This window comes from Pipistrellus kuhlii, unplaced genomic scaffold (genome assembly GCF_014108245.1).
Source record: "Pipistrellus kuhlii isolate mPipKuh1 unplaced genomic scaffold, mPipKuh1.p scaffold_m20_p_14, whole genome shotgun sequence".
NCBI lineage: Eukaryota > Metazoa > Chordata > Mammalia > Chiroptera > Vespertilionidae > Pipistrellus > Pipistrellus kuhlii.
The window spans coordinates 8,911,458-8,938,904 of record NW_023425449.1 but is presented as its reverse complement, the minus strand read 5'-3'; the positions used below and the strand labels follow the sequence as shown (position 1 = coordinate 8,938,904).

The 27,447-nt window shown below is 38.2% G+C and overlaps 1 protein-coding gene across 3 annotated transcripts in view; it reads left to right on the top strand.

Annotated features, from left to right (window-relative positions):
• Positions 1 to 27,447, top strand: part of LOC123650974 (regulating synaptic membrane exocytosis protein 2-like) — a 72,476-nt gene that overhangs the window by 38,275 nt on the left and 6,754 nt on the right. The window contains exons 2-5 of one of the 3 annotated variants that reach the window (XM_045581340.1): positions 1,134 to 1,166; positions 1,569 to 1,655; positions 10,202 to 10,412; positions 20,281 to 20,292. In XM_045581340.1, the coding sequence (XP_045437296.1) occupies positions 1,134 to 1,166; positions 1,569 to 1,655; positions 10,202 to 10,412; positions 20,281 to 20,292 (343 nt within the window). The remainder of the gene's footprint in view (positions 1 to 1,133; positions 1,167 to 1,568; positions 1,656 to 10,201; positions 10,413 to 20,280; positions 20,293 to 27,447) is intronic. The other 2 variants (XM_045581341.1, XM_045581342.1) reach the window with 2 other exon arrangements.

The following is a 27,447-nucleotide window of genomic DNA, read 5'->3' as shown; positions in this document are numbered from 1 at the left end:
GATATTTAGTGTTAAATATAACCTTTTATACTAATTAATTCTATAATTGTATACATACTAAATGATATGGCTTTAGGTTTTTTGAAGTGTATGGAGACTACAGAGGATTTTTTTTTAAATCAATACAGAGATACATAATTACTAGTAACATTTATTCATTGGGACACAAAGATGTATTGCTTATAGTGTTAAAAAAGAAGAACATGCTGGAAAAGAAAATAAATGTGATTTAATTCAGAGTATTAATATAACTTTCTAAAGAACATCCTAGCTATTGGTGTCCAGTTTTAGTTACCAATGCTTAGTCTTCCTTTGGGAAAGTGAAAGATCATTCACAGCTGAGTCCTAGTCTGCCTCTTGGGACCAGTCCTAAGCAGAGTGTGGGAAGGCTGTTTCAGAAGCATCTCTGCTCTTGTGGCCGATCTTCCTCTCCCCTCTAGGCACCCAGTGCTATTTCCGTGAAGCACTGGGTTGGTTATTGTTGAAATGCGTTTTTAGTTTGTTATGGTTGCATGAATAATTTACTTTAGCTTATGAATATTTTACATGTAATATATGTACTTATTTTAGTAGCTATGTGTAGGTAGATTGGATATATTCCCCTCTCCTCAGTTCCTTTAACTGCCCCCTGTAAGTAGTAAGTACAGTAATTTGTAAGGCATTAAAAATGCATTTATAGAACCTTCCGTTTCATTTAAAATTGTATGCCTTCAATTTGCATTAATGAAGAGATTTTAAAAATAAAGAGGAAATCCATTTATCTTCAGGAAAGCAAATGTAACTGTGTTAAATGTGGTACCTTACAAAAAATCACTTTAAAAGCACCGACATCAATAAAACATGCAGAAAACGTGAGGACTACATTTCGAAATCATTAGAACAGCAGCAGCATTTTAATATTAGTCCTCTATTAAGAACAAATGCTTCAACTTCCGTGTGTGTGTTTTTTTTCGTTCCAAATTAATTCAAATGGATGATTCCAATATATCGCAAAGCACTAAGCTTTTCCATGTGACAAACCTCAGTTTTCTTTTCTTTTCTTTTCTTTTTTTTTTTTTAATACGACCACAAATCTGTAGATGGAAATGCCTGCCTAGCACAGTGCACTCAGTTGTGCAAACTTATCTTTTTAGGGCCAAAGAAGAACACAAACCACAACCGACACAGTAAGTAAACGTACTGAGAGTGCAGTGGGCTTGACTTCTGTACCTCTGCCATCTTCTGCTGCCTGCACCCTGGATGGTATTAGCTCACACTAATACTGGAGAGGCTGCAGCTGGTGTGTCCTCTGCTTCCCGCCTCTCTGGCTTGTGAGACAGCTGCCTGCAGTTTCTTACTTCATCCACACACCGACTGGATGCGGTTTTTTGCTGCCTTGCTTGTGGTCTGGTTAAGTGTTCAATCTGAACTGCCCTACCTCTGACTGGCCGGGGGACAGCTGGAGCTCCCATTTCCATTGGCTGCAGCTTCTGTGCCTGTGTCCTTTTATTAGTATGGGTAAAGAAAACATGGGGCCTGCCTTGTTGTTCCTCTGGTTATTCAGTCACATTATTTGCTTATTCAAACAGGTGGTTTCCCTTTAGTGGGATCACTGAGCTGGTAAATAACGTCCTTCAGCCCCAGCAAAAACAGCAAAATGAGAAGGAGCCCCAGACGTAAGTAAGCTGATCTGCATAGACTAAATCTTATCTCTGATAGCAAAACATACTCAGGAGTATATATTAAAAAACTGCCCTCGGAATATTATCCCCTAGAGATGAAAGCTGTTAGGTTGTGAGTTTTGGTACTTTATCCCCTTTAATGATCCCCTAGAAATCCAAAAAGAATGCGAGGATGACTTATAGGGAAGTAAAAACAAAGAGGTAACTCCCCCCCCCCCCCCAGCTTTAGTTTAAATAATGTCAAATGTATTTATCCAACAAAATATCTTTCTCTAATCATGCAATATATTTCAAAGTATGTTTTATCCCCAAACTAAGATTTTTGGAAAAATCAGGGCTGTCTTAAAACGCCTTGGGAAGTGGGACAGATCGTTAAAAATCAGGGACTGTCCTGCCAAAAGCGGGATGTCTGGTCACCTTACAAGAGTTATTAATTCCCAAATGCAATCTGCGGTTAAATAGTTCTGGAGAGATTCTTTTAAAAAAAGATGAAGCGGTTTTCATTATTGTATAACGTCTTAGTTTTTAAATGTGCTCCAAAGGTGTTAGAACATATAGTGTTTACCTACTTATCTGATTCCTGAGTCTTCTTTTCATTGAATATTTCAAATTACATCTACCATAATTTGGGAAAGCAGCAATTTCTTCTCACGCTGACCTGAAACATAAAAAAAAAAAAAGCCCATTCCATTTATTTTATTTATTCTTTAAGAAGTTGTTCACACATATCTTTTTAATGTTGTACAAGTCATATTATTTATGTTGTGGTTTGGAAGTAACTCTGAGAATGTGAAAGAGATGGCGCATATTTAAATTCCAGTTTCCCCATGAAAACATCCATTTTACTCAGAAATGCTCTTACTATCCAGCCTCTGCACTTTTTAAAGTAGGAGTCATGTTTACCGAGAAGATGTTTTGGTTGTAGGAATGGGCAGATTGAAAAGGACATGAACTCCAGAAGAGAATGAGAATGACTACTAGGGTCCTTAAGATGAAATAGAAAAACATTCACTTTTTCTATATAAGTGCAAACTAAAAGATAAACATATTTTTTAAAAAATATATATATTTTATTGATTTTTTACAGAGTGGAAGGGAGAGGAATAGAGAGTTAGAAACATCAATGAGAGAGAGACATCGATCAACCAGCTGCCTCCTGCACACCTCCCACTGGGGACGTGCCCGCAACTAAGGTACATGCCCTTGACCAGAATTGAACCTGGGACCTTTCAGTCTGCAGGCAGACGCTCTATCCACTGAGCCAAACCGGTTTCAGCTAAACATCTTTTGGTTTAGTTATCTCCTCATCCATTTTTTGTTAACTTGTATGCATTTTATTTAAAATTATGTCACTTTTTTAGTTTCAATTGAAGTAAAACTATGTTGTGAAGTAGTCACTTTTTCAGTTTCAATTGAAGTAAAACTATGTTGTGAAGTAAAACTATGTTATAAAATTAATAGTTGCTATGTAGTTCTAAAATCAGAGCCGTTGCTGTATATAAAGCTAGTTGAAGTCCAGACCGGGTGGTATCTAACAGAATGCCTGATGTAATAGGAACTCAATAAATATTTCCTTACAACTGATTTACATGTTTTATCTTTTTATGATATACCTAGAGGCCTGGTGTATGAAATTCGTGCACAGGTCGGGGTTCCTCGGCCTGGCTGGTGATCTGGCCCAATGGGGGCTGGCCAGTGGGGGATGGTGGAGGGGGGAAAGGGACCATGGGAGGTTGGCTATGAGAGTGCACTGGCCACCAGGGGGCAGATCCTGCATCGAGTGTCTTCCCACTGGTGGTCAGTGTGTGTCATCACTACCTGCCAGTTGTCCGGTCGTCCAGTCATCTGGTCATAATGGTCACGTAGGCTTTTATATGGGTAGATAGACTTATTTTTTTTTTTAAATAAATCTTTATTGTTCAGATTATTACAAATGTGATCCTCTTCCCCCCCTCAATTGCTCCCCTTCACCAGGTTCCCACTCCACCCTCTGTCCTTTCCCCATCCCCCATTGTTCTCATTCATAGGTGCACAGTTTTTGTTCAGTCTCTTCCCGCACCCTCACTCCCCTTTTCCCTGAGAATCGTCAGTCCACTCCCCTTCCATACCTCTGATTTTATTTTTAAAATATAGAACGCTTCTCTTTCAAGTGGCAACCCAGAGACCTAAGCTGCTTCCCACGTTGTTCGTAAGCCAGCTGAAGCACATAACCACTAGGGTGGCCGCATCAGAGAAAGAGAGAGAATGGAGTACTCACCCTTATTCTTAATTGTATGAAGCAGGAAGTGACGTGAGCCACTTTTGCTCACAGATCATTGCCCAAGCCTTGTCACAGGGCTCTTAACTAACTGCAAGGACCTCTGAAAAGTTCCTCCGTGTGCTCACGAAGAGTGGCGACTGTGAATCACGAGCAGTAGTAACATCTATTACAGTTATTTCACATTTGGTTCTCTCTCATTGCAAGGAGATGGAAATTTCAGGATGCCGGAAGATGAGGAAGATGATGATTTGCCAAAAGAATGCTACTCTCGCAAGGATCTCTCCAGTATTAGCCCTAACTCCCGGTACCGACGTTTCTACTGAAACTGTTGTAACCACTTGGCATCCAAGTCTAATTTTATAAGACGGAAGATTAGGTTTAATAATATAAAGAGCATTTGAATACATAAGTGTTTTTCAGAAGGAAAGACGTTTGTTGTAATTTTTTCTTTCTTTCAGGGAACATAGTAAAGGTAGTCGGAAATTTCAGGGAGACACTATCTTAGGTAACAGTGAAAGACGAATAGATGAAAAACGTGATAACAATGGAAAGAGACTTAGGGCATACTGAGAAACCATTAGTTGATCATCAGCTATGTCAGAGTACAGTAAAAAAAAAAAAAAAGAGAAACCGTAAACAATCATTTTTGAAAGGAGAAGCAGAGATACCGGAAAGCATGCTTCTGTTCTTAGGTGGAAGCTGTCTCCTTTGGTTTGTCCTCGGCTTGACACGGAGTAATAGGTTAGCTGCTTCTCTCCAAATTCTCAAGACACTCCTATTGAAAACAGACTGATGAAGCAGAGTTCCAGTGGGCTAGGCAGCACTGCGTCTTTTCAGTGGTGACACATGAATCAACCTTTGGAGGCTTTCACTGACGTGCTCATTGTTATTAGGGCCTTGCTGTTTTTTCCATTAAGACTCGGGGTAGTTTTTTCCTCCTATCTTTTCCAGAAGACTAAACATTTAGGTTTTTGACCGTAGTTTTGGAAAGACTGATTGTACCGGTTGATGATACCCTAAGACTGGGTGTATCATGGATTCCATTCTGTACTTGTAATCATGTTAACTTGTGATAGCTGCATCTAGGATTAGAAGTGAAAATCCTAAATGCACCAGATTTTTCTGAAATCTGGTCTATTGTTTATTGACCAGAGGCCTGGTGCATGACATTTGTGCACTGGGGAGGGCGGAGGAGGTCCCTCAGCCCGGCCTGCACCCTTTAGCAGTCTGGGAGCCCTTAGGGGATGTCTGGCTGTGGCTTAGGCCCACTCCTAAGCTGCAGTGGGACACCCTGGACCTCCTTAGTGCTGCCATGGTGGCGGGAGGGACTCCTGCCACCACCACCATGCTTGCCAGTGGTCAGCCCAGCTTGTGGCTGAGTGGGGGCGTGCACTGACCACCAGGGGGCAGCTCCTGCATTCAGCGCCTGCCCCCTGGTGGTCAGTGCGTGTCATAGCGACTGGTTGTTCTGCATATTACCCTTTTATTATTTAGGATAAGGGAGAGTTGATGGACATTCAAAGGGTTGATTTTATTGTTTTGAAGGCTAATGGCATGGAAACTGAAGGGTCTTTGAGAATAGTTAATTTTACTTAAAAATTTTTACTTTTTCTTTTTCTGAAGATTGAGGATGATATGGACAAACACGTTTTGTTATAAGCTATGTGTTTCTTATTGGTGCTTGACTGCTCCAATCAGTTTGTAATGCAATTGTGAAACAAGTTGCAAAGCCAAAGTACTATATATTCTGGAATATATGTTGCTCTTTATTTTTCTGAAATCATCCCTGTAATGAAAAGATATGGATGGCTTTCTTTTTAGTGTTTGTAAAATCTATCTTATTCCGAGAAATCCTCAATTTCTTTAGTTTGATTTACAAAGTACTTCTTGGAGAAGAGAAAAAAACCCCTCAAATAATCATACCTACACTTATTGAGATTATAGTTGTCCTCCTTATCCAAGTTTTTGCTTCCTGGTCTGAAAATATTAAGTGGAAAATTCTAGAAATATTAAAGTGGAAAATTCTAGAAATAAAGTCATAAGTTTTAAATTGAGTACCATTTTGAATGGTGTGATGAAGTCTCATGCTATTCACTCTGTCCTCTCCAGGATGTGAGTCATTTCTGTCCAGTGTACCTATGCTGTGTATGTTACCATCTTAGTTATAGAAGATCAGTGCCGGTGTTCAAGTAACCCTTATTTACTTAACAGAGTTCAAGAGTATTGATGCTAGCCCAGCAGTGTGGTACAGTGGTTAAGCATTGACCCGTGAACCAAGAGGGACCTGGTTCGATTTCCGGTCAGGGCACACACTTAGGTTGCTGGCTTGATCCCTAGTAGAGGGTTTTCGGGAGGCAGGTGATCCATGATCTTTTTCTCTCATCGATGTTTCTGTCTATTCCTCTCCCTTACTCTCTTTCTCAAAATCAATTTTAAAAAGCATATTAAAAAAAAAAGTATATGTTGGCAATTTGGATTGCTAAAGAGAAGCCAAAAAGTGCTTCTTTAAAGTGAAAGTGTGGAAGTTCTAGATTTAGTAAGGAAAGAAAAAAAAAAAAATCATATCTTGAGGTTGCTAAGATTTGTGGTAAGAACAAATCTGTTAACTTGTGAAGAAGGAAAAAGAAATTTATGTTGGCTTTGCTGTTGCACTTCAAACTGAAAAAGTTATTGGCTACACTGTGTGATAAATGTTTACTAGTTAAGACACAAAACTCATCAAATCTGTGGGTGGAAGACACGCACAGAAAATATGTTGCCAGGTTTAATCCTCAGTAAGGGGGAGGGAGGGATGCAGGAGGCAGCCGGTCAATGATTCTCTTTCATCATTGATGTTTTATCTTTTTCTCCCTCTCCCTTCCTCTCTGAAATTAATATATATATCTATATATCTATATATATCTATATCTATCTATCTATCTATCTATCTATGAAATATCTTCCCATGTTGTATCAGAAAGCATTGACCTATGGGAAGACTTTAGTGAGGGGTCGCCCGAGATGAGTGACTCCAAGCCATTTACTGTACGTAAGGCGTGGTAACACAGATTCAGGAATAGGTTTTGACTAAAAAATATAATAATTACTGGAGGAGAGGGGGGGTATTCATATAACTTTTACTGCGGTGTGCTATGATTGTTTTATTATTAGTTATTGTTCTTAACCTCTTACTATGTCTGGCTTATAAATTAAACTTTATAAAAATATGTATTGACAAAAACTTAGTATATGTAGGGTTTGATATTATCTGGCTTTAGAACTCCACTGGGAATGTATATCTTATACCTTACCTGATGGAACCTGTGAAAAGGGAGATAAAGAAATTTAGCATCAATTTAGAAATTCTCAGTGGTTGGTGCTGGAAGTTGTAGTAAACGAACCTTTAAAGATTATTGTACAAAAGTAGTAATGTGTATTATTAGTTTATGGAGATCATGAAAGCACATACCTATCAGATAAATGAGAAATAACAGCAACAGAAACTCATGTGGCTGGGTATAAAAGCAGGATTACCACGAATTAATGGATTGAAAGTTTACTTTTCTCAAAGAACTCGAAAGTAGAGAAAATTTATTTTGGAAAACACTGAGTTCAGTGAGTTGCTTTAGTGATGATGGAGACATTGATGTAGAAATAAAAAAGGGGATAAAGCCGTTTTTCCAAATTATTGTGTGTTTTTTATTTTAATTTTTTTTTCTGTTTTTTTTTTTTTCCTTCTGGTATGCCTTTTAAACATTCATTTGTAATGAAAGTTTTAAATTAAGTATATCTTTGACTCTTTTATTTATACCAAGGATTGATTTGCAGAATATGGCCTGTGGTTCAAATCCTGCCTGCTGCCTTTTTCTATAAATAAAGGTTTATTGGAATACCACCAACCCCATTTGTTTGCCTGTTTCCTATGACTGCCCTCACAACCCACCAGCAGGTTTGAGTAGTTGCGACAGGTGTCCACAGGGCCGAAAATATCTATTTCTGCACCTTTACAGAAAACGCTAGCTGACTTCTGATTTACGTCATTGGAAGGTTATATATTCAAGTTGACGTACTAAGATCTTTCAGGCCTTTCATTGCGTTTGGAGTTCGGCTCTGACAGTGTTGTTCTGGTGTAGGAACAAACACAAAACCAGCGAAATGGAATACAGGGCCCATACGTAGGCCTCGGCACATGTGGAAGCTTAGTATGTGACAGATTGCCATCATGAATCAGAAGAAGGAAGGATGGACCATTTAAGGGTCCTGGGAAAATGGAATCTCCATACAAAGAAGGTTGAAATTCTCACAGCATGTCATGGGTTTGAATTGTGTTTATGCTTTACGTGGGCATGCCTGTTCTGTCAGACCATACATGGTGGGGGTTAAATCACCAGGCAAGCCAGGAGTTCACACAGGTTTGGGCGCTGTTGTTCTATCATGACCTTCCGGGCACCGCGGTCTTCAGATTCCGTTAGCAGTGGGTTACTGTGGCCTTGTGCTTAATGAGGATGGGTGCGGGAGCGCCCAGAAGCACCTAGTCCTCTCTTCTACACTCACCTACCTGCACCCCTAAAGGACTCTTGGGTAATATGCTCTGCTCCCAGTGTCACTCATGAGTAAGCAGCGGGAGCCCGTGGCAAAGGGCCTGTGAGTGTGAACTTACCCCTAACTGTTCCAGATTGTCATGCTAACCCACACTTGGCCGTTAATGATTTGTTAAAGTTTTCGCTGATTTCCTCTTGCCTGCCTAGCCGGTGGCTACCTTTCACTCCTGTGCTGTGCCAGAGGTGAAAGGTGAAAGGTGCCCTTGTTACTCTTTGGATTTAAACTCCTATGTTTGCTTCTCAGTTCTCTGATGGGCTCAAGGAAAGTGGTGATTTTGTAGCCTCTGGTTAATTTTAGAATGGGAGTGACGTTATTTATAGTTTTGTAAACCCTAAACGGAACTGATGGTAGTTTTAACACATTTTCAATTTTCCTTATAAAAACAGTGGAAATGAAAGTTATATCCCTATTTGTTATTTTTAAAATATATTTTTATTGATTTCAGAGTGGAAGGGAGAGGGAGAGGGAGAGGGAGAGGGAGAGGGAGAGAGAGAGAGAGAGAGAGAGAGAGAGAGAGAGAGAGAGAGAGAGAGAGAGAGAGAAACATCAGTGATGAGAGAGACTCATTGGTCAGCTACCCTAATGGGGATAGAACTGACCCCACACCCCGCCCGCCCCCCAACCCCCCACCCTGGCATGTGTCCTCACTGGAAATTGAACTGTGACTGCCTGGTTCATAGGTCGACGCTCGAGCACTGAGCCTCATAAGGAGGGCTATCGCTATTTATTTTTTACTGGAGTAAATAATACCTTTTCCTAGAAATATTTTTTCTTATTCTTTCCTTTTATTTTATTTTATTTTTTTTAAAGTAAAACGTGGCCTTTTATTTGCCCCATCTTATTTTTTTTTTTAGGATCCTAATATCTCACAGTATTTTTATAGCCAACTAATGTCCAGACGGCCGAACAGATTTAAACAATTAGTGAGACCACTCATCCAGCGCATTCCCCGCTGTCTGGAGTCTTAGGATCACTCCAATTCAGATCTTGTCTGAATGACTTGAATTTCATAAGTTTTGGTTTCACTGTGTAAGTCAAATTAACTGCCTTTATTTTGAAATTAAGCTTTGCAAAATAATATTATAAATATTTTAGACTGTATGGTTGAAAATATATTGCAAATAACAGGTAGAAATTTAAAATTATAATAGAAGAAATATCTCCATAGACACATATTGAATTAATTGGGCCTTACATTAATATGTATATCAGAAGGCAGAATTAGTTGCAACACTTATGATATGATATGCCATGTAAGATGTTATTCCATTATCAGAAAATTGAACTTTTATTCTGACTCTATGGATTTTTAAAAATTTATTTTTATTGCTTTCAGAGAGGAAGGGAGAGGAAGAGAGAGAGAGAGAGAGAGAGGAAGAGAGAGAGAGAGAGAGAGAGAGAGAGGGAGAGAGAGAGAGAGAGAAATGTCAATGATGAGAGAGAATCATTGATTGGCTGCTTCCTGCATGCTCCTTACTGGGGATCAAGCCCGCAATCTGGACATGTGCTCTTGAGTGGAATCGAACCTGGGACCTTTCAGTCTGCAGGCCCATTGCTCTATCCACTGAGCCAAACCAGCTAGAACTCTATGGATTTTTTTTTTTTTTTTTAATATGAAATTCTGTCCACAGATTGTAGTGGTAGTTTTCGTTTTGAGACCATCAGGAAACTGATTTTTCCTCACTTGCTTTCTTTGCAGAAAGCTTCATCAGCAGTTCGAAATGTATAAGGAGCAGGTGAAGAAGATGGGAGAAGAATCGCAGCAGCAGCAGGAGCAGAAGGGAGACGCTCCCACCTGTGGCATCTGCCACAAAACCAAGTTTGCGGACGGATGTGGCCATAACTGTTCGTATTGCCAAACCAAGTTCTGCGCTCGTTGCGGAGGCCGAGTGTCTTTACGCTCAAACAAGGTACAGAGATGAAATCATACGCAATCATGCTCCTACAGTTAAGCTTATTGTGCGCAAGTGCAGAAGACAACTGACATTGGTATTCAGATTAGCCAGGGCCTTCGTTTTAGTTAAAAAAATTAAAACTTTTTGAGTAAAAAATATATTTGCTCCATTTTCTTTGTCCTTTAGCTTATGATTTTGTTTGAAATACTGGAATCCTACGCTCTCTAAGATGATGAATAGAATCTAGAGATCTAATGCCTTTATTTCTTAAGAACAGAAAACTCAGATCTAGGGAGACTAAAGTTCCTTCTTTTTTTCTTTTTTCTTTTTAATATATTTTATTGATTTTTTTTTTTTTGCCTCCCTCCTTCCCTCCCACACATCCCCTCCCTCCCCAGAGTTTTGTGTCCATTGGTTGTACTTATATGCATCTATAAAAGTCCTTCGGTTGATCTATTATCTCTCCCAGATCTTCCTCCCCTCCCCGCTGTAATTTGACAGTCTACTTGTTGATATACTGTCTCTATATCTATCTTTTGGTTCATCAGTTTATAATGTTCTTTATCATCCACAAATGAGTGAGGTCATGTGGTGTTTCTCTTTCATTGATTGGCTTATTTCACTCAGCATGATGTTCTCCAATTCCATCCAGGTTGCTGCAAATGATGAGAATTCCTTCTTTTTATGGCAGCATAGTACTCCATTATGTAGATGTACCATAGTTTTTGGATCCAATCATCTGCTGACGGGCACCTAGGCTGTTTCCAAATTCTGGCTATTGTAGATTGTGCTGCTATGAACATAGGGGTGCATATATCCTTTCTGATTGGTGTTTCTAGTTTCTTGGGATATATTCCTAGAAGTGGGATTAGTGGGTCAAATGGGAGTTCCATTTTCAGTTTTTTGAGGAAACTCCACACTGTTCTCCACAGTGGTTGCACCAGTCTGCATTCCCACCAGCAGTGCATGAGGGTTCCTTTTTCTCCGCAACCTCGCCAACACTTGTCGTTTGTTGACTTGTTGATGTTGGCCATTCTGACAGGTGTGAGATGGTACTGCATTTAAAGTTCCTTCTTGAAGCCACAGAACTGACTAGCTTTTCCGTTGCCCACCCAAGTTTATAAAGTTTGCACATACACCCTTCCTTCTGAGAGGAAGAGGCTGCTTTGAGCTTTGAGATTCTGTGTTTCATAATTTGAAAGCTTTTCAAGCTACCTCACCTTTTTATTTTTGTCTTGACATTAATGTGATAAACATTAGACTGTGGAATTTCAAGAAGAAATGTGAAGGATGTTTTTCACACTTACACTAGATTTTTGGAGTTTTTCCATCCACTTTAGAAAAGTGTTAATGCTACCCGAAGAATGTTTGTCAAAGCCAGCAAAAACAGTTTTTTTTTAAAAAAATTATCTCCTCACTAGTATCTTATCAACCAGTTCTTCGTTTATATGGCTTTAAAATAGGAAGCTGAAATCTCTAATTACATAGATATAATAGTGGTAATTTTGTTCCCCTGTGTGATTTCGTTTTATCCATTTTCTCGTTGCTCCCCTTTTCTCATTGTTTTTTTTCCCCTCATTGTTTTTTTTTCTATTAATTTTTCACTGATTTGAAAAATTATACTAATTTACTGATTTTATTTCTGTTTTACTGATTATATTTCTTTTTTCTTGACTAGTTCTATGGGCTAGGAATGCCAGTATAATTCTGAATAGAAGTGGTGAGAGCAGACATATCCTACCATTTTAAAAAATATATATTTTTATTGATTTTACACAGAGAGGAATTGAGAGGGATAGAGAGTTAGAAACGTCGATGAGAGAGAAACATCGACCAGCTGCTTCTTGCAACCCCCCCACTGGGGATGTGCCCGCAACCAAGGTACATGCCCTTGACTGGAATCGAACCTGGGACCTTTCAGTCCGCAGACCGACGCTTTACCACTGAGCCAAACCAGTTTCGGCTATCCTACCATTTTTAAAAATGTATCTTTAAAAAAAAAAAAACTTGGTTATTGAAAGAATTATAGATATCTCTTTTCTCCCTCCCATTGACCTCCTCCACTCTGCTCCAGATTCACAGACATTGAAGTATCAAAAGACATATCCTATCTTGTTCTTGATCATAGGGGGAAAGCATTATCTTTCACTATTAAGGATTATCTTAGCACCCTAGCTGGTTTGGCTCAGCAGATAGAGCATCAGCCTGTGGACTGAAGGACCCCAGGTTTGATTCCGGTCAAAGGCACATGCCTGGGTTTTGGGCTTGATCTCCAGTAGGGGGCATGCAGGAGGCAGCCAATCAATGATTCCCTCATCATTGATGTGTCTCTCTCTCCCTCTCCCTTCCTCTCTGAAATTCTGTATTGCTGTGCCTTCAAGCTTTCTAATCTTTTCTCCAACAATTTCAAACTTTATGTTACCATGTAGTATATTTTTCATCTTAGACATTTTAGTTTTTATATCTAGAATTTCAGTTTGGGGCTTTCTTTATATCTTTCATGATCTACTTAACTTTTTGAACATATAGAATATACTTAATTCTATTGATGTTCTCCTTTGCTAACTCTAGCATCTCTGTCAGTTTTGCATTGGTTTTGATTATTTCCATTACATTGTGGGTTTTCCTGACTCTGCATGCTTGCTATCTTACGTTGGATGCCAGGCATTGTAAATTTTACTTGGTTGGGTGCTGGATGTGTTTGTGTTTCTATAACTCTTCTTTAACTTTGTCTGGGATGTATCTATGTGGAAACCTTGGACACTTTTGTGTATTTCTCTTATGATTTGTTAGATGGGTATGGAGCAGTGCTCAGCACTGATTATTCTCTTCTAAGATAAGGCTTTCGTGAATGCTTTAACAAATGCCCCATGAATTAGGAATTTTTCCAGTCTCGCTGGTGGGAACATCCACTGTTCTTTTTCATCCTCTTAAATGAGTCCACCCCATTCCCACTGCTAGGTGTTTTCTCACGTGCATGCTCACGTGATCTTTACTCGGCTGACTTCTTAAAGGGCCCTCTGCAGGTCTCTCGGTTGTAGCTTTCTTTTCTCTGGTAACTTGTCCTGTGACATCTGGCTGTGTTGCCTTCCTCAGGCTCTCCGTTTTAATCCATTCAAGTCAGGATGTCTGCTAAGCTGCACTTAGTTCCTCTGTCCTCTTCGGCTACCTGAAAAGTCCTTCAAAGTAGTAAGCTGGGACAATTGTAGAGTTTATCTTGCTAGTTTTCCATCCATCACTGTCTTTTGTTGTTTTATATACAATTTATTGTAAACCATTCTTTCATGTATTTTGTCTGTGGGTTTTTTTTGTTTTGTTTTTGTTTTGCTGTTGTTTGTTTGAAGTAGGTGGAGAAATGCTACGCCATTTAGTCAGAAGCAGAAGTCCCTCGTGACCTCTGATTACAATTTGCTTGAAAATACATTTCTTGATTTCCAACACAGGCCCCTTTATGTCCATAAAAAGTACAGTGAAACATTGGAATACCCCTTGAAGATCTGTTGCAATTTAATCTACTATAAAATTCTGTACGTTGTGGATTAGTCTGAAGGAGATGGTTAATAGGAGAAGGAATGCGTCCCACTTTTCTCATGTTTTTTTTCTCTTGATCTGAGGAACGTGTCAGGGGAGTAAAACATAAAAAATAGTTTGGAGTTTCGCTTGAGAAAGATAACCTGGATTTTTAAATTAGTTTTTCTACATGTTCATCGAAGTAAGAAACCTGTCATAAGAGTGTCATCATTTACTCGGGGTAGCGTCCCTTTGAGCGACAGGTATAAAGGTGTCTGTGTTCTGAGTGAAAGGAGTGTTGGGTTCACTTTCTATCCAGCTGCCTGAAGCAGTGAGAGAAGGCTTCAGCTTCCAGAAGGTGCTGAATGCATGCCTTTGATTTTTCATAGCCCTAACAGACTAAGCCCAGTTAAACTTGGTTACACTATTTTAATGTAGTAGAATAATGGGAATACCAATATTTTATGGCTTACAAATGTAATTATAAAGCTATTTAAAAATTAGGTTAGTATCCTTTTAAGAATCAAGATCAAATAATCTTGTTATAATGTTGAGGCTCTTAGATGTGGAGCCATCCTTAAAAATTAATTGTTTTTTTTTTGGAATGTATTTTGGATGCAAAGAAGATAAAATGGGGTATGAGACATATAGAAATTCCAATATGAGACTTTATGGAATATTGCTTCCATTGATTGCCTTTTAAGATGATACCCACTTCAGAGCTATATAGTTAGCCAGATTTAAAAATGATGACTTTATAAAGGAGAAATTATTTTGTAATCATAAAATGATGACTGTAGTAGGAAACTCATTATGATAATTTAAAATGAGGCTAATTTTAAGCTTCAATGTGTGGCAACATTAAGTTTTTGTTTCCTTTCCTTTTTGGTGCCAAAATATGTTACCATCTGCTTAATGGTTAATCTAATTTTGAGATATAAAGAACATACAGTTTTCAGAATTGTATTGTTAAATTTATAAATGTAACATGAGATTTTTCTATCATGAATGATCAGATTTGAAGCAGAATGAATGATAACTTTATAATGATTATAAAAGGGCTGCCTAAGTGAGTCCTTTAAAATATATTGGTACATGTGTTTTCAGTACACCAGATGGTAAGGATGGAAATGCTTCTTTGTAAATGAGTCATTTATATGAGTGGTTTTAATGAGTAATATTTAAATGGCACATTGAGAGAGAAAATAATGGTGAGAGTAGTTTTTCAATATTGTAGGTAGTTCCTTTCCTTTTTAAAAAAATTTTTAAGTCACTGTGTTTACAATCAATAGCTAGTGTGCTCGTGCAGCATGCAGTCATTCCCCCTGCATCCAAGGCGAGAGAATCGTATGAATTTTCTTTCAGACCTCAGAGGATTTCTACAGCCTGGTATACTGAGGGAAAATTGGACAGCCTTCCGAAGGGGGTGGCATTTGTTGAGAAAATTAGTAGAACCAGGTTTAGTTTCTGCCATGGTATTGTGTGACTTATGTTTGATGTGTCACATCCTGTCTTAGTGCTTCTGTGTTAAAATCTGTCAAATGAAAGCATTCATCTAACTAATTTATATGGTGTGGGTTTTTTTTTTGAGTTTAACATTTTATGATTTTTATTTATTTATTTAAAAATATATTTTATTGATTTTGTACAGAGAGGAAGGGAGAGAGATAGAGAGTTAGAAACATCGATGAGAGAGAGTCATCGATCAGTTGCCTCTTGCACACCCCATACTGGGGATATGCCCGCAACCAAGGTACCTGCCCTTGACTGGAATCGAACCCAGGACCTTTCAGTTCCCAAGCCGACTGTTCTATCCATTGAGCCAAACCGGTTTCGGCAACATTTTATGATTTTTAAATGAATCCTTGTTTACTCATGAATTCTTGAAGTCCCTGAAAAGTACATTTATATAGCCAAATAATGTACCGCTTAAACAACTTTTAAGAAGTGATAAAGAAGCGTCATTAGTTCTCTGATGTTACTGTATCTAGCATATTGTGTGTTAAGCTTTGGTTTTTAACTTTTCCCACATTTACACACCATGGGAGTGTTGAGGACACCACTGTTTTAGGAAACTATATTTATAGGAATTTGAGGAACAAAGTTAGGAAAACTCAGAATTCTATAATTTATAGGACTATTATTAAGTAAGAGCTTTCATTAGGTCCACCCTTAATTTTAAGCCTTTAAACTGAATAAGCCAGAATGTGTGAGATTATTAGAAAATAGCTATAGAATTTAAAAGGAAGAGAGAGAGAATTGTTTACTCCCATTGATGTGCCGGGACAATGTAGTGACTGAGGAACAGTCCAACCTGTAGAATCTTAGGAAACTTTATATCTCCTCATGAATATTAGTATTGTGGAAGGAGGCAAAATAATGTATTAAACTGAGCATAAGGGGATACATTTTCACCTTGTTAGCTTGTGCTGGAGCCGCATCAGCACAAGTTCTGAAGTGAGTGTAAGTTTGAATCCCATGACTTGTCCAAGATGCCTAATCTCTGCCTTAGTTTCTGCATCTATAAATAGAAATAATAGTAGTACTTATCTCACAGCTTATTGGTGAAGGTGAAATTAATTTTATATAAAACACTTAGATGAATACTTGGCACATAGTGAGTGCTACAGAAGTGTTTTGCAATAATTTTTATGGTATTAGATTTCTTATTTAATTAGTCACACCCAATATATAAGTCAACAGAGCCAAATATCAACAATAAAACGATTGAAATTTCTTTTGGGAGCTACATTTTTAAACTTAAACTTCTTCTAACGCCACTATTTCAAAATAGACTCGCCCAGGTGTGGTATTTTGTGGAAGAGCCACACTCAAGAGGCCAAAGAGTCGCATGTGGCTCGAGAGCCTCAATTTGCCGACCACGGGGTTAGTGTATTCCTTACTGCATATGTAAATTGAGTCTGCCATAAGGAATATGCATGTAAATTATATAAAGCAATATTAATCTTTGAATTGAATGTTCACTTTTTTTCACACAGAGACTAAATGTAAAGCTGGAGGAAATATCCAGATTATTCAGGTTGAAATTCACTTTTAAAGAAAGTACAGTTAAAATCCAAATTACCTATATGTTTAAAATAAAAATATTCCTCCACACTAGGTTATTATTTGTATTTACATGAGATTTTAATCAGTCTTTGTCTTAAGGTCCTTGATAATATCTTATATTTATACATCACCTTTCATTTTCATGCAACTCAATTCCACTTTGATTATTAATAAGTTTAATATCACTTTTACAAATACAATGAAACTTCTGACAATTGTATTACTAACAATTGATTAGGAGATGTATCCATCCTTTGGTTTTGAATTTCTTTTCTTCTGAAGGTTTGTCAGTTCCAAAAGCAGAGTCATCATCCTCATTCTTCCCTTTTCCTTTAGTAATTTCCTTGAGAGATTTTGTTCACTTTTTATGGCTTCAAATACTACATGTGGGCTGGTAATTTACAGATCCTGTTTTGCTAGCCGGCTTATTTTTGAGCTCCAGATCAACCTATATAGCTGCCTACCAAAAATTCCTGCTTACCGGACACCTCAGTTTCATTCTCCCCAAGGAACTGTCCCCTTTTCCTCTCGGTGACCTAAGCCAGATTCTGGAAGTACTTTACTTCTTCCTCTTCCTCAATCATGTCTTAAGGAGCCTTACTTCTCAGTATCTTTTGATCACTCTCTCCATTCCTCATGCTCCTACTATAGTTCATACTTCTCTGATATTTGTCTCTTACCCCAAATATTGCAACAATTCCTGGTTGTTCTCTCTGCTTCCAGACTCGTCTCCTTCCAATTAGTGCACATTGTAGCTCAGTGAACACTCAACAAATGGTAGCTAATAAGCCTTCTTTATAAGTCATATTGTAGGTTTTATGCTTATTTTTCTATTGAAAGATAAAGGTTTTGATGGCAGTATTATTTCATGTCTGTATTATAGCTAAGTTTTTCATGTAGATGTCATAGCTAAAATTGAACTAGTTTTGATCTGTTAAAAGGAATGAACTATTAGCAAATGTATTAGTTATTAACTTTAATTAAAAAAAATTCTGCCATGTGAATTATTTTTTTTCCCAAAGTGGTATGCTTCTGAGATTGTGCCAGGTATTAATACCGTTAATAAAGATTTTAGTTCCAACGTATCATATATAATCTAGTTATTCTAAGCTCTATATTCCAAACATGCCAGTCTTCTTTGTGCTTTTTTTTTTTTTTTTTTTTTTTTTTTGCATAAAATGTTCTCCTCACTGGTCTTGCTAACATTCTCTTCATTCTACTTTGTGTTTTTGTTTGTTTGTTTGTTTTTTTAAATTTATTTAAACATTTACTTTCTAACGTACTTATTTACTTATTTATTTATTTTGGAGGGAAGTAGGGAGGGAGAGATTTGTTGTTGCACTCATTCATCCATTCATTGGTTGCTTCTTGTATGGGTCCTCACCTGGTATCAAACCCACAGCCTTGGTACATCTGGACGACATTTGAACCAACGGAACTGCCCTGCCAGGGCCCCGTTAAAGCCCTGCTAACATCTTAGAAACTTTCTCTTAATCCTTTCCCCCCACGTGCTGGGATATCCTCTTTTATTTGGGTTTCTATGACGCTTTGTTATTCCCTTGCTTTCCGAATATCTCTTTGTTCCCCAGTGATTTATTTCTCTCTCATTACATTTAGTTCCTTGAGGGCAGAAACTGTCCTATTCATTTTTTACACCTGGGACTTCTGATGTGGTGCCTGATACACATAGATAGTGAATGCTTTGAAAATGATTTTTGTTGGACTAAATTGTTGTCAATAGATAGATGTCCTTGCCTGTGTACTCGTACAATAGCTAGAATATGATCTTTAGGTCTAACATTTGTAACAAAGCAATTAAGAACACAGTGATGTAAAGAATGCAGTCCTATCTCTTCTATGCAATATCCTCTATAAGATATAGAGCTACATGCCAGACAATGTGTTGAGGGTTTTTCATGCTATATTAAAAAATTATCATAAACCCTATGAAATTTTGCAGATAAGGAAACACAGGCTTAGAGAGCTTAAGGGAACTGCACAAGATATACAGCTAGGAGTGCTGCTTAAAAGGTGGAATTTTAAGATAGGTCTTTTTAACTACAGAGTTTTTCCTCTGGGTCACAAGTATTATACTACGGCCCATATTGTAAGGAAAGAGAACCTCAAAACACATGATTTGGACTTTCAATTTATATGTTTTTGTGATATATCATGTCATTATTATTACATCATCACTTTTACTATAGTATCATTATATTTAAACTAGAAGCCCAATGCACAAAATTCAAGCAAGGGACTTGGCCCTCGCAGCCCCAGCTATCTCAGCCCTGGCTTTGTCTGTGAGGTCTCTGCTATTTGGCTGTCTGGCTGTCCCATCTAATTAGCATATTATACTTTTATTATCCCCTAATATGCAAATTGTCCCCTTGGGAGTTTGACCAGGAGACTGAAAGTGCGATCACTTGCTATGACATCTGCTGACCACCAGGGCGTGGTGTGGAATGAAGGAAGGCCCCAGCTGGCAGCTGGGTAAGGGACGCCCTAGCCAGCAGCCAGAAGGAAGGCCTTGGCCAGCAGCCAGGCCTACGGACCCCACCCGTGCACGAATTTCATGCACTGGGCCTCTAGTTATACATAAAGAGAAATGCAATAATCAAGTTTAATTTTATTATATCTAAAATGTCCTTTTGACCAAATCCTGTGTCTTATCACTTTATTTTCCACATTTATAATATTTATTTTTCTCATTTATAATTTTTGGAAACTATGACTCAAAATTACCAATTTTAATCAGTAATATATTTTCTTTAATGACTTTATATATTTGTCCTCTTTGTTATAAAGCTAGGAGACTCCTAAATTAATGGGACAGAGATGAATTTTAGAAGCATTATGCATAATTTACATAAAAATACACTTTGTCTACTACTTTTGCTAATATGTGATGAAATTAAAGGTAAATAGTGATGCAGTGTTTATACGGTTTTGTACAAAAAGTCTTCTTACCTTAACATGTTTTAGTTTCTCTTTGAGTTAATTATTTAATTAGGATTTCATTTGTGGAAAGAGCATTCTCCTTTTTCAGATGTTTGGGTATTTAATTGCTTTTATAGAAATTATTCTAATTTACATGTTTTAATACATTTTAGTATATAGTGTGCTCTTAAGTTTTTTCTCTTAAAAAGTTTGGATTTTATTAAAAAATTAATTAGACTTTTTTAAGAATTTTTATTTCACTAACAAACTTGAAACTCTTATTTGTTTTTAAGAATGGAATTAATTATTTCTTTTTGTTTTGTCTTTTCTGTCCTTTCTAACTTGCTTTCGTGGATATTCACACCAGGAGGACAAAGTGGTTAGAGTCTTTTTTTCTGTCTAATATTATTTTTTTCTTATTGTTGTTATTGCTAATTTTAATTTTATAGCTATATTTAATTTACATACTTTTAAGTTGTAGTGCATGAGAATCACTATACATTAAGATATTTTAAGCATGCTCTCTGATTTTACTGAAAAACATTTTATTATGTTACAGATAAAAAATTGATTATTTGATTCTTAAAGAGGCCTGCTTCTTTAGGAGTTAGTATTTTTAAGGAGATCTTATAGCATTTTTCATTGTGTTAAGAATTCTTTTAATCTTACAATATTTTCCTAAAGTCATCATTGTACTGGTCAGAGTTTTTAAAAGAAGCTTCTAGCATAAAGATCCAGTATTTGTAATAATGAATAAGTCACAATAACGTTGAACATGGATTTTTCTGAAGTATATATATACATTTGAGTATAAGTATTTAATATATTTTTCTTTTTCTTAATGTGTTATATAAATTGGTAAAATGTCTATCTTATATCCTCATATTAAGTATTAGGCAATTATAATTTTAAAATTCCTAGGTTTAGAGGATTCACTCCAGCTTAGGTTTTAATATTCTGCCCATATTTGTCCTTAGAGGTCAGATTTGGATTTGCTAGAGAATGGTGACTTCCTGCAAACACAGATAAAATCTTTCTATTCTGATTCTTTTAAAAAAACAGGTCAGCTTTTTATTTTTTACATTTTTATAGGTCTACTTTATGTGTGTGTTATAATATTTTATAGCAAACTTGAGATATTAATTACAGCAATGAGTAGGTGGGCTGCAGACAGTTCTGAGAGAAAAAAAATGCAGGCTTTCTTCTCTCTCTTTTTTAAAGATTCTAATTCTTTTTGATGAGTCAAACTAAACTTGAGGTCTGAAGGTTTTACCAAATTCAAATTGGCATAATACCCAAAGAGGACACTGTCCAGCTGAGGTCTTCTGAACGATGACTCTTTTTCTTTTTTTAACCAATTAGAGCTTTTTTTTTTTTTTAATCTCCTCAGTCTTCAGTTACTAGGTTGAGGATAATGTAGGTGGTGGCAGATACTGATGTGGTTTTAGAATGTAGTCGCTTAGCAAAAAAGATCTTCAGGGTTGCTTGGTTTGTTTTCTTTTATTTTTTATTTTTTACCTGTAGGAATTCTGTCAAAATTTTGAGCCAGTTTTGAAGGTTAATTGCTGTAGACATGTGCCATCCATCTGCTCCATCAAGGGCAGATGCTAGAGCAGCGGTCGCCAACCTTTCAGACCTCAGGGACCACCAGTTGGCGACCGCTGCTCTAGCTCACCTACCAGCCTTCTCCTGGCCAGCCTCACCAGGTGGCTCTGAGGTAGTGCTATCGACGTAATTCAAAGCCTTGTGTTCAGTCTTCTTATATTTATTCCTCTCTTCTTCTCTATGCTACTTCTGTGTCTGTAGTTTTTATAATGAATTTTGACACCTATCCTATCCTATCCCAGATAGTAGTTACTTAATAATAATTCAGCTGTGATTTTCACTTACTGACAAGATTTTGTAATGTAACAGTCTATATTTTATACCAAGGATCCACTCACATGAAATGATGCTAATTTTATATGAATTTGGACGTTGTAAATAAAATTCAGTAGGTCTTTTTATGACACTCTCTGTGCAGTACTGTTCAATAGGGCTTTCCATAGTGATGAAAATGTTTTATGTCTTGGCCTAGTCAGTTTTGGCTCAGTGGATAGAGTCTCAGCCTGCAGACTGAAGGGTCCCAGGTTCGATTCTGGTCAAGAGCTCATGCCCAGGAATTGGGCTTGATCCCTGTAGGAGGAGGGGGAAGCGATGTGCAGGGGGCAGCGGATCAATGATTCTCATCATTGATGTTTCTCTCTCTCCCTTTCCCTTCCTCTCTGAAATCAATAAAAATGTATTGAACGACGTTTTATATCTTCACCATCTAATACAGTAGGCTCCCGTTGCATGTAGCTATTGAGCACTTGAAATGTAGCTAGTGTGTGTGGAGAGGAATCGAATTTTAAAGTTTAATTAATTTTAATTAATTTAAATTTAAATAGGCTTCTGTGGCTAGTGGCAGATGAAACCCCAAGCCTGGATAACAAGCATTCTATTGTATCTATGACTATTCAGCCCCTAAGGCACATGTGTCAAACACGAGGCCCGCGGGCCAAATCCGTCCCGCCAGGCCTTGCAATGTGGCCCGCACCCGCGCTGTCATCACTGCACTCCGCTGCGTTTCCATCACAATGACAGTTTATGACTGTTCAGTAAACCATTCGGCCCGCGATTTAGGCTGGATTTTAGATTTTGGCCCCTTCTCTGATTGAGTTCGACACCCCTACTAAGGCAATACTTTGCACTCACATTAGCAGCATGATGTGCGTACTAGCAGTGGAGTTGAAAGATGTACAGAATGCAGGAAAGATGCATTTGCCAGTGTCATTGTTGACATAGCCAGGGAGGATAACGGCCAAGGGACACCTTCCCAAAGGGCAGAATCAGGGAATATGAATGACAACCATCAGGGGAGAGCCTCCTGCCGTAAATGGCTGAATCTGAGACTGACAGGATAACCAAGGAAGTGAAGCCATTGTTCATGTAGGGGTTACTGTGCGCTGTGGACTGTTGACCACCACATACCTCTCCTTCTTCCTGTTTCTGAGGGGGAGTTTTTGTGGCAGCTCCCTCTTGTTTCTCCGTAGTGTGTTTTGGGTGTGTTGGGAACCGATCATTTGTCTTTCAGTGGATGGGCTCTCAATGACCCACACTCACCTGTGATGGAGGGATTTGCTCTACCTCAGAGGTCCTGGATTTAGAGCTAGATTTTATAACTAGATGAGGCTTTGGGAGTCTCTCCCTTTGGGAAAGGGTGACCGTGTTACATGTAAAATATATGTACAGAATGTTGGGTAGTTGAATGAGGAAACTGTTCTAGATCCTGCTGAATGGCTATCTCATCAGACATTTTCCACTTCTTTCTTATAATTTCCAAGAGAGGGACTTGAAAAACATACAATTTTTACCTTTCTTTGCAATTGGAATGGCTTTATGACACAGTTCTAGGGGACGAGATGGAAGAAATTTGTAAGAGCTTCTTGGAAGTTATGATAAAAAAGAAAGATGTAGCTGGAACTACCTTTTAAAAAAATATTAAAAAAATTTATTTATAGAGAGAGAGGAAGGGGAGGGGGGAGAAACATCGATGTGAGAATGAAACGTCGATCGCCTGCCTCCTGCATGCACCCCACTGAGGATCGAGCCAGCAACCTGGGCATGTACCCTGACTGGGAATTGAACAGGCAACCTATCAGTGGGTGGGACGTTGCCCAACTAACTGAGCCATACTGTCCTGTGCTGGGATGACCTTTTAATGCAAAAGTGTTGTCTTGGGCTTCAGCGGCCATTTGTGAAGATGAGGGAAAAGCCAGGAGTACTTGAGTCATTAGACATGACATTGTTGAGCCACTGATCCAGCCCCTTTCCTCAATGTGAGAAAAATGCCCAACCCAATCTGTTCCTGCCACTAGTGGTCAGATTTTCTGTTACTGACAGTCAAAAGCATTCTTAATGGAAACATTGGTGGATTTGCAGTGAGCGGCAGGGAAACCATACAAACATCTAGAGTTGTTCTTTACAAATACAGCTGTGGAGTAAAGCTGTGCATGTTGATCATTTCCTTGATACTCAGCCCTCTGCTTTTGCCTGTATATGATATTGGAAGTATTAGTCACTTAATACACCTGCTCATATATTACATATAAACTAACTTGGGTTACAAACAGTAGATTCATATGGAAATGTTGGACTTTTTAGGATGCGTGGGACAAATTAGTAAACTAAGCTTCCATGCCAAATTATTTGCCATAGGTTAGAACATGTAGCTGGCTGTTTATCTTTTAGTAAATATCTGGTGAGAGCAAAATGATGCTCATTTCACTGTCTAGAGAGAATATTATCCTATATAATAAAAGCCAAGCAACTGAATAGTGAAACAACCAGAACAACCAGTTGACCAGTCGCTATGATACACGCTGACCACCAGGGGGAAGACACTCAATGCAGGAGCTGCCCCCTGGTGCTCAGTGCACTCCCACCGTGGGAGCACTGCTCGGCTGACTGGGATGAGTAGCGCTCCCACAGTTGGGCTGATCCCCGCAGGCCATGCCTCCCACCAGTGCACGAATCAAGCCTCTACTCTGTTTATCAAAAGACCACTTTAATGAAAATCTTAAATTATTTCTTTTTCTCTTTCTACAACAGTTATTAGTTCTCTTATCCAGTATCCCTTGAGACAATAATAAATAAAAGATTCACCCATTGTTGGCAGATTATTACATACCTTTATTGTAAACATAAAATAATTTTACTAATGGTAATGTTGGTGCAGTAAAAGGTGTGGAGGGATGATATGTGTCCTGCAGTATTTCTCACGTTTCAGACGCATAAAGGCTACCTGTTGGGCTGCAGTTGCCGTGGTGACATTCAGAGCAAGGTGCTCTTTGTTTCCACTGCTGTCTGACGCTTTTTCTGACTTAAGCACCTTATCCAGCTTCCATATCCCATGCCTACGTTCCTGCCCATTGCTGTTCTCATGTGGTATTGCAATTTAGCATATGCTTAAAAGAGTTTTTTGTTATAGTATCTTTGGTCGTTCCATTTCATCTTGGCAGTAGTGTGGAGCTGCATTTTTGTAAATACTCCTAAAAAAACAGTAGAGAGTTTGCTTTTGCATTTTTATTTAATCACATAATAACCTGTAGATGGCCTTAATAAAATTGTCTTATAAATGGACTATAACAGCTCTATCAGGGCCAACTCTTATAATCACAAGTTTCACTACTTCTACTATTCTGTTTCTTTTATGGTAAGCCTGATTGAATGAAATAGACATCCTTTGATATTAGCTAAATTTTCCCTGCATGAGCAGGTGAAATAATAAAAAAAACACCATAAAGTGAGTTTATTATTTTAATATTTGTAATAACAGCATCATACAACCAAAATTGAAGTGGGAAGATGTTAAATTGGATGCTTTGATTTAAGCTTCAATATTATTTAAAACTTTTTAAACTTGTGTCTTGCATATCAAATGAGCCCAGATAAAACTGGCTGCATCAGGCCAGGTGATTCTTCCTCTCTTCACATCAGTTTTCCAATTTTGGTCCAATCACTTAGCATTATGAGAAATTAGAAATGAAGATGAACCGTTTAGTTAGAGAATGTAACAGTCATGTCTTTATTATCTATTCCTCTCTCCTCTGTGCATTCTAAAGGTTTTCTTTATCTGTGTCTCAGGGACTGGTTGTCTCCAGTAACAAAATATAATACTTTTTCTCAAGCCTTGAGTCTATTTATTGATATAGCAGACAAGGTCTTTAAGTGCCATAATCATATACCTTAGAATCTGTTCCTTTTTTAGTGTTGTTTTTTGTTTGTTTGTTTATTTGTTTTGTGTTTTTTTAAAAAATATATATATTTTATTGATTTTTCACAGAGAGAAGGAAAAGGGATTAGAGAGTTAGAAGCATCGATGAGAGAGAAACATCGACCAACTGCCTCCTGCACACCCCCTACTGGGATGTGCCCGCAACCAAGGTACATGCCCTTGACCGGAATCTAACCCGGGACCTTTCAATCTACAGGCCAACGCTCTATCCATTGAGCCAAACCGGTTTTGGCGTGTTTTGTTTTTTTAAAATTAAATCTTTATTGTTGAAAGTATTACCTGTGCCCCCTTTTTCCTCCCACTGGCCCCTTCTAGGAGGGATGCTCTGTTTGATTGGGTGGTGGAACTAGATTAAAATGTGCATGGACCATAAAGGTGTGCCCTTGTCTGGAACCCTCCAGTGCTTTATTGCCACAGACTCCCCGGGGCCGGATTATCTAAGAGCCTGTCTGAGTGTAATTAACCTGGTAGCTGACCAAATTGGGCTTCCAAGAATAGCTGCAGGTTAGCGCTAGCACGGCCAGAGTGCCCGATCTGACCTGGGCTTTCAGAGAATAGGCAGTGACTCCTCAGGGACGTGTGTCTGCGAGGCGGGATGGGCCCCGGGAGCTGGCTTTTGTGTGGGTTTTATTTTTAGGTGTTTATCACGAGAGAATGTGCTGAGCCTTTTTAAAAAGCCAGCGCATTGTGCTTCTTGGGGTTGAGGGTATGCTTATTTAGGCGCAGATGGCACCAAGCGAGGCTCATTTTGACTAAATAGCATCGTATTAGAATGATGTGGATAAAGCAGAGACATCAATAATTAAAAGTTGTGTTCACTAGGCATGCACTGAAAGTAGTCCATATAAATAGTCATCTTGGATATTTCTTAGTAGTGGAGTTGCTGGTTGTATAGTAATTGTATGTTTAAGTTTGTGAAGAACTGTCAGACTTTCCCACAGTGACTGCACCATGTGCTATATTGATCATCAGTGTACAAGTGTTGCAGTATTTCACATCCTTGCTAGCACTTGTCATTTTCCTTAAAAAAAAAAAAAAAAATGACATCCATTCCAGTGGGTGTGAAGTTCTTTGGGGTTCAGTGTTGCTGCCGCTGTCCAGCACAGCTATGGCTGAAATCAGATGTGCGCCAAGTAGATTTGACACAGAGCACCAAAGTCATCTGCTGCCTGAGGCTGAAGACAGAGTTCATAGGAAAAACTTTATGCCCTTGGTTATAAAAGACTGAGGTCTGAGTTCTGGCTACACTGCTTTTCAGCCAAAGACCTTGTCTATGTGACTTAACCTCGGTCATCAGTTTCTTCCTTTATAAACTGAGCGGAATGTAGTGTGGATTAAATGAGATAATAAATACACAAGAGTCAGAAGCATGCCGATAGCAGGAAGATCTGAAAAATGCTATTTATTGTTGTTGTTAGTAGCAGTGGCAACAAAATACTTATCACCTCTAAAACACACACAAAAAATGTGGGTCCCTCCACCTCCATAAAAAAAACTAGTAAGATTCTAAAATCAATTAGGATTGCCGAAACCGGTTTGGTTCAGTGGATAGAGCATCAGCCTGCAGACTGAAGGGTCCCAGGTTCAATTCCGGCTGGGCGAGTCTATTTTGAAGAAGTGGCATTAGAAGAAGTTTAAGTTTAAGAAATTTGGTTCTCAAAAGAAATTTCAATCGTTGTACTGTTGATATTTGGCTCTATTGACTAATGAGTTTAC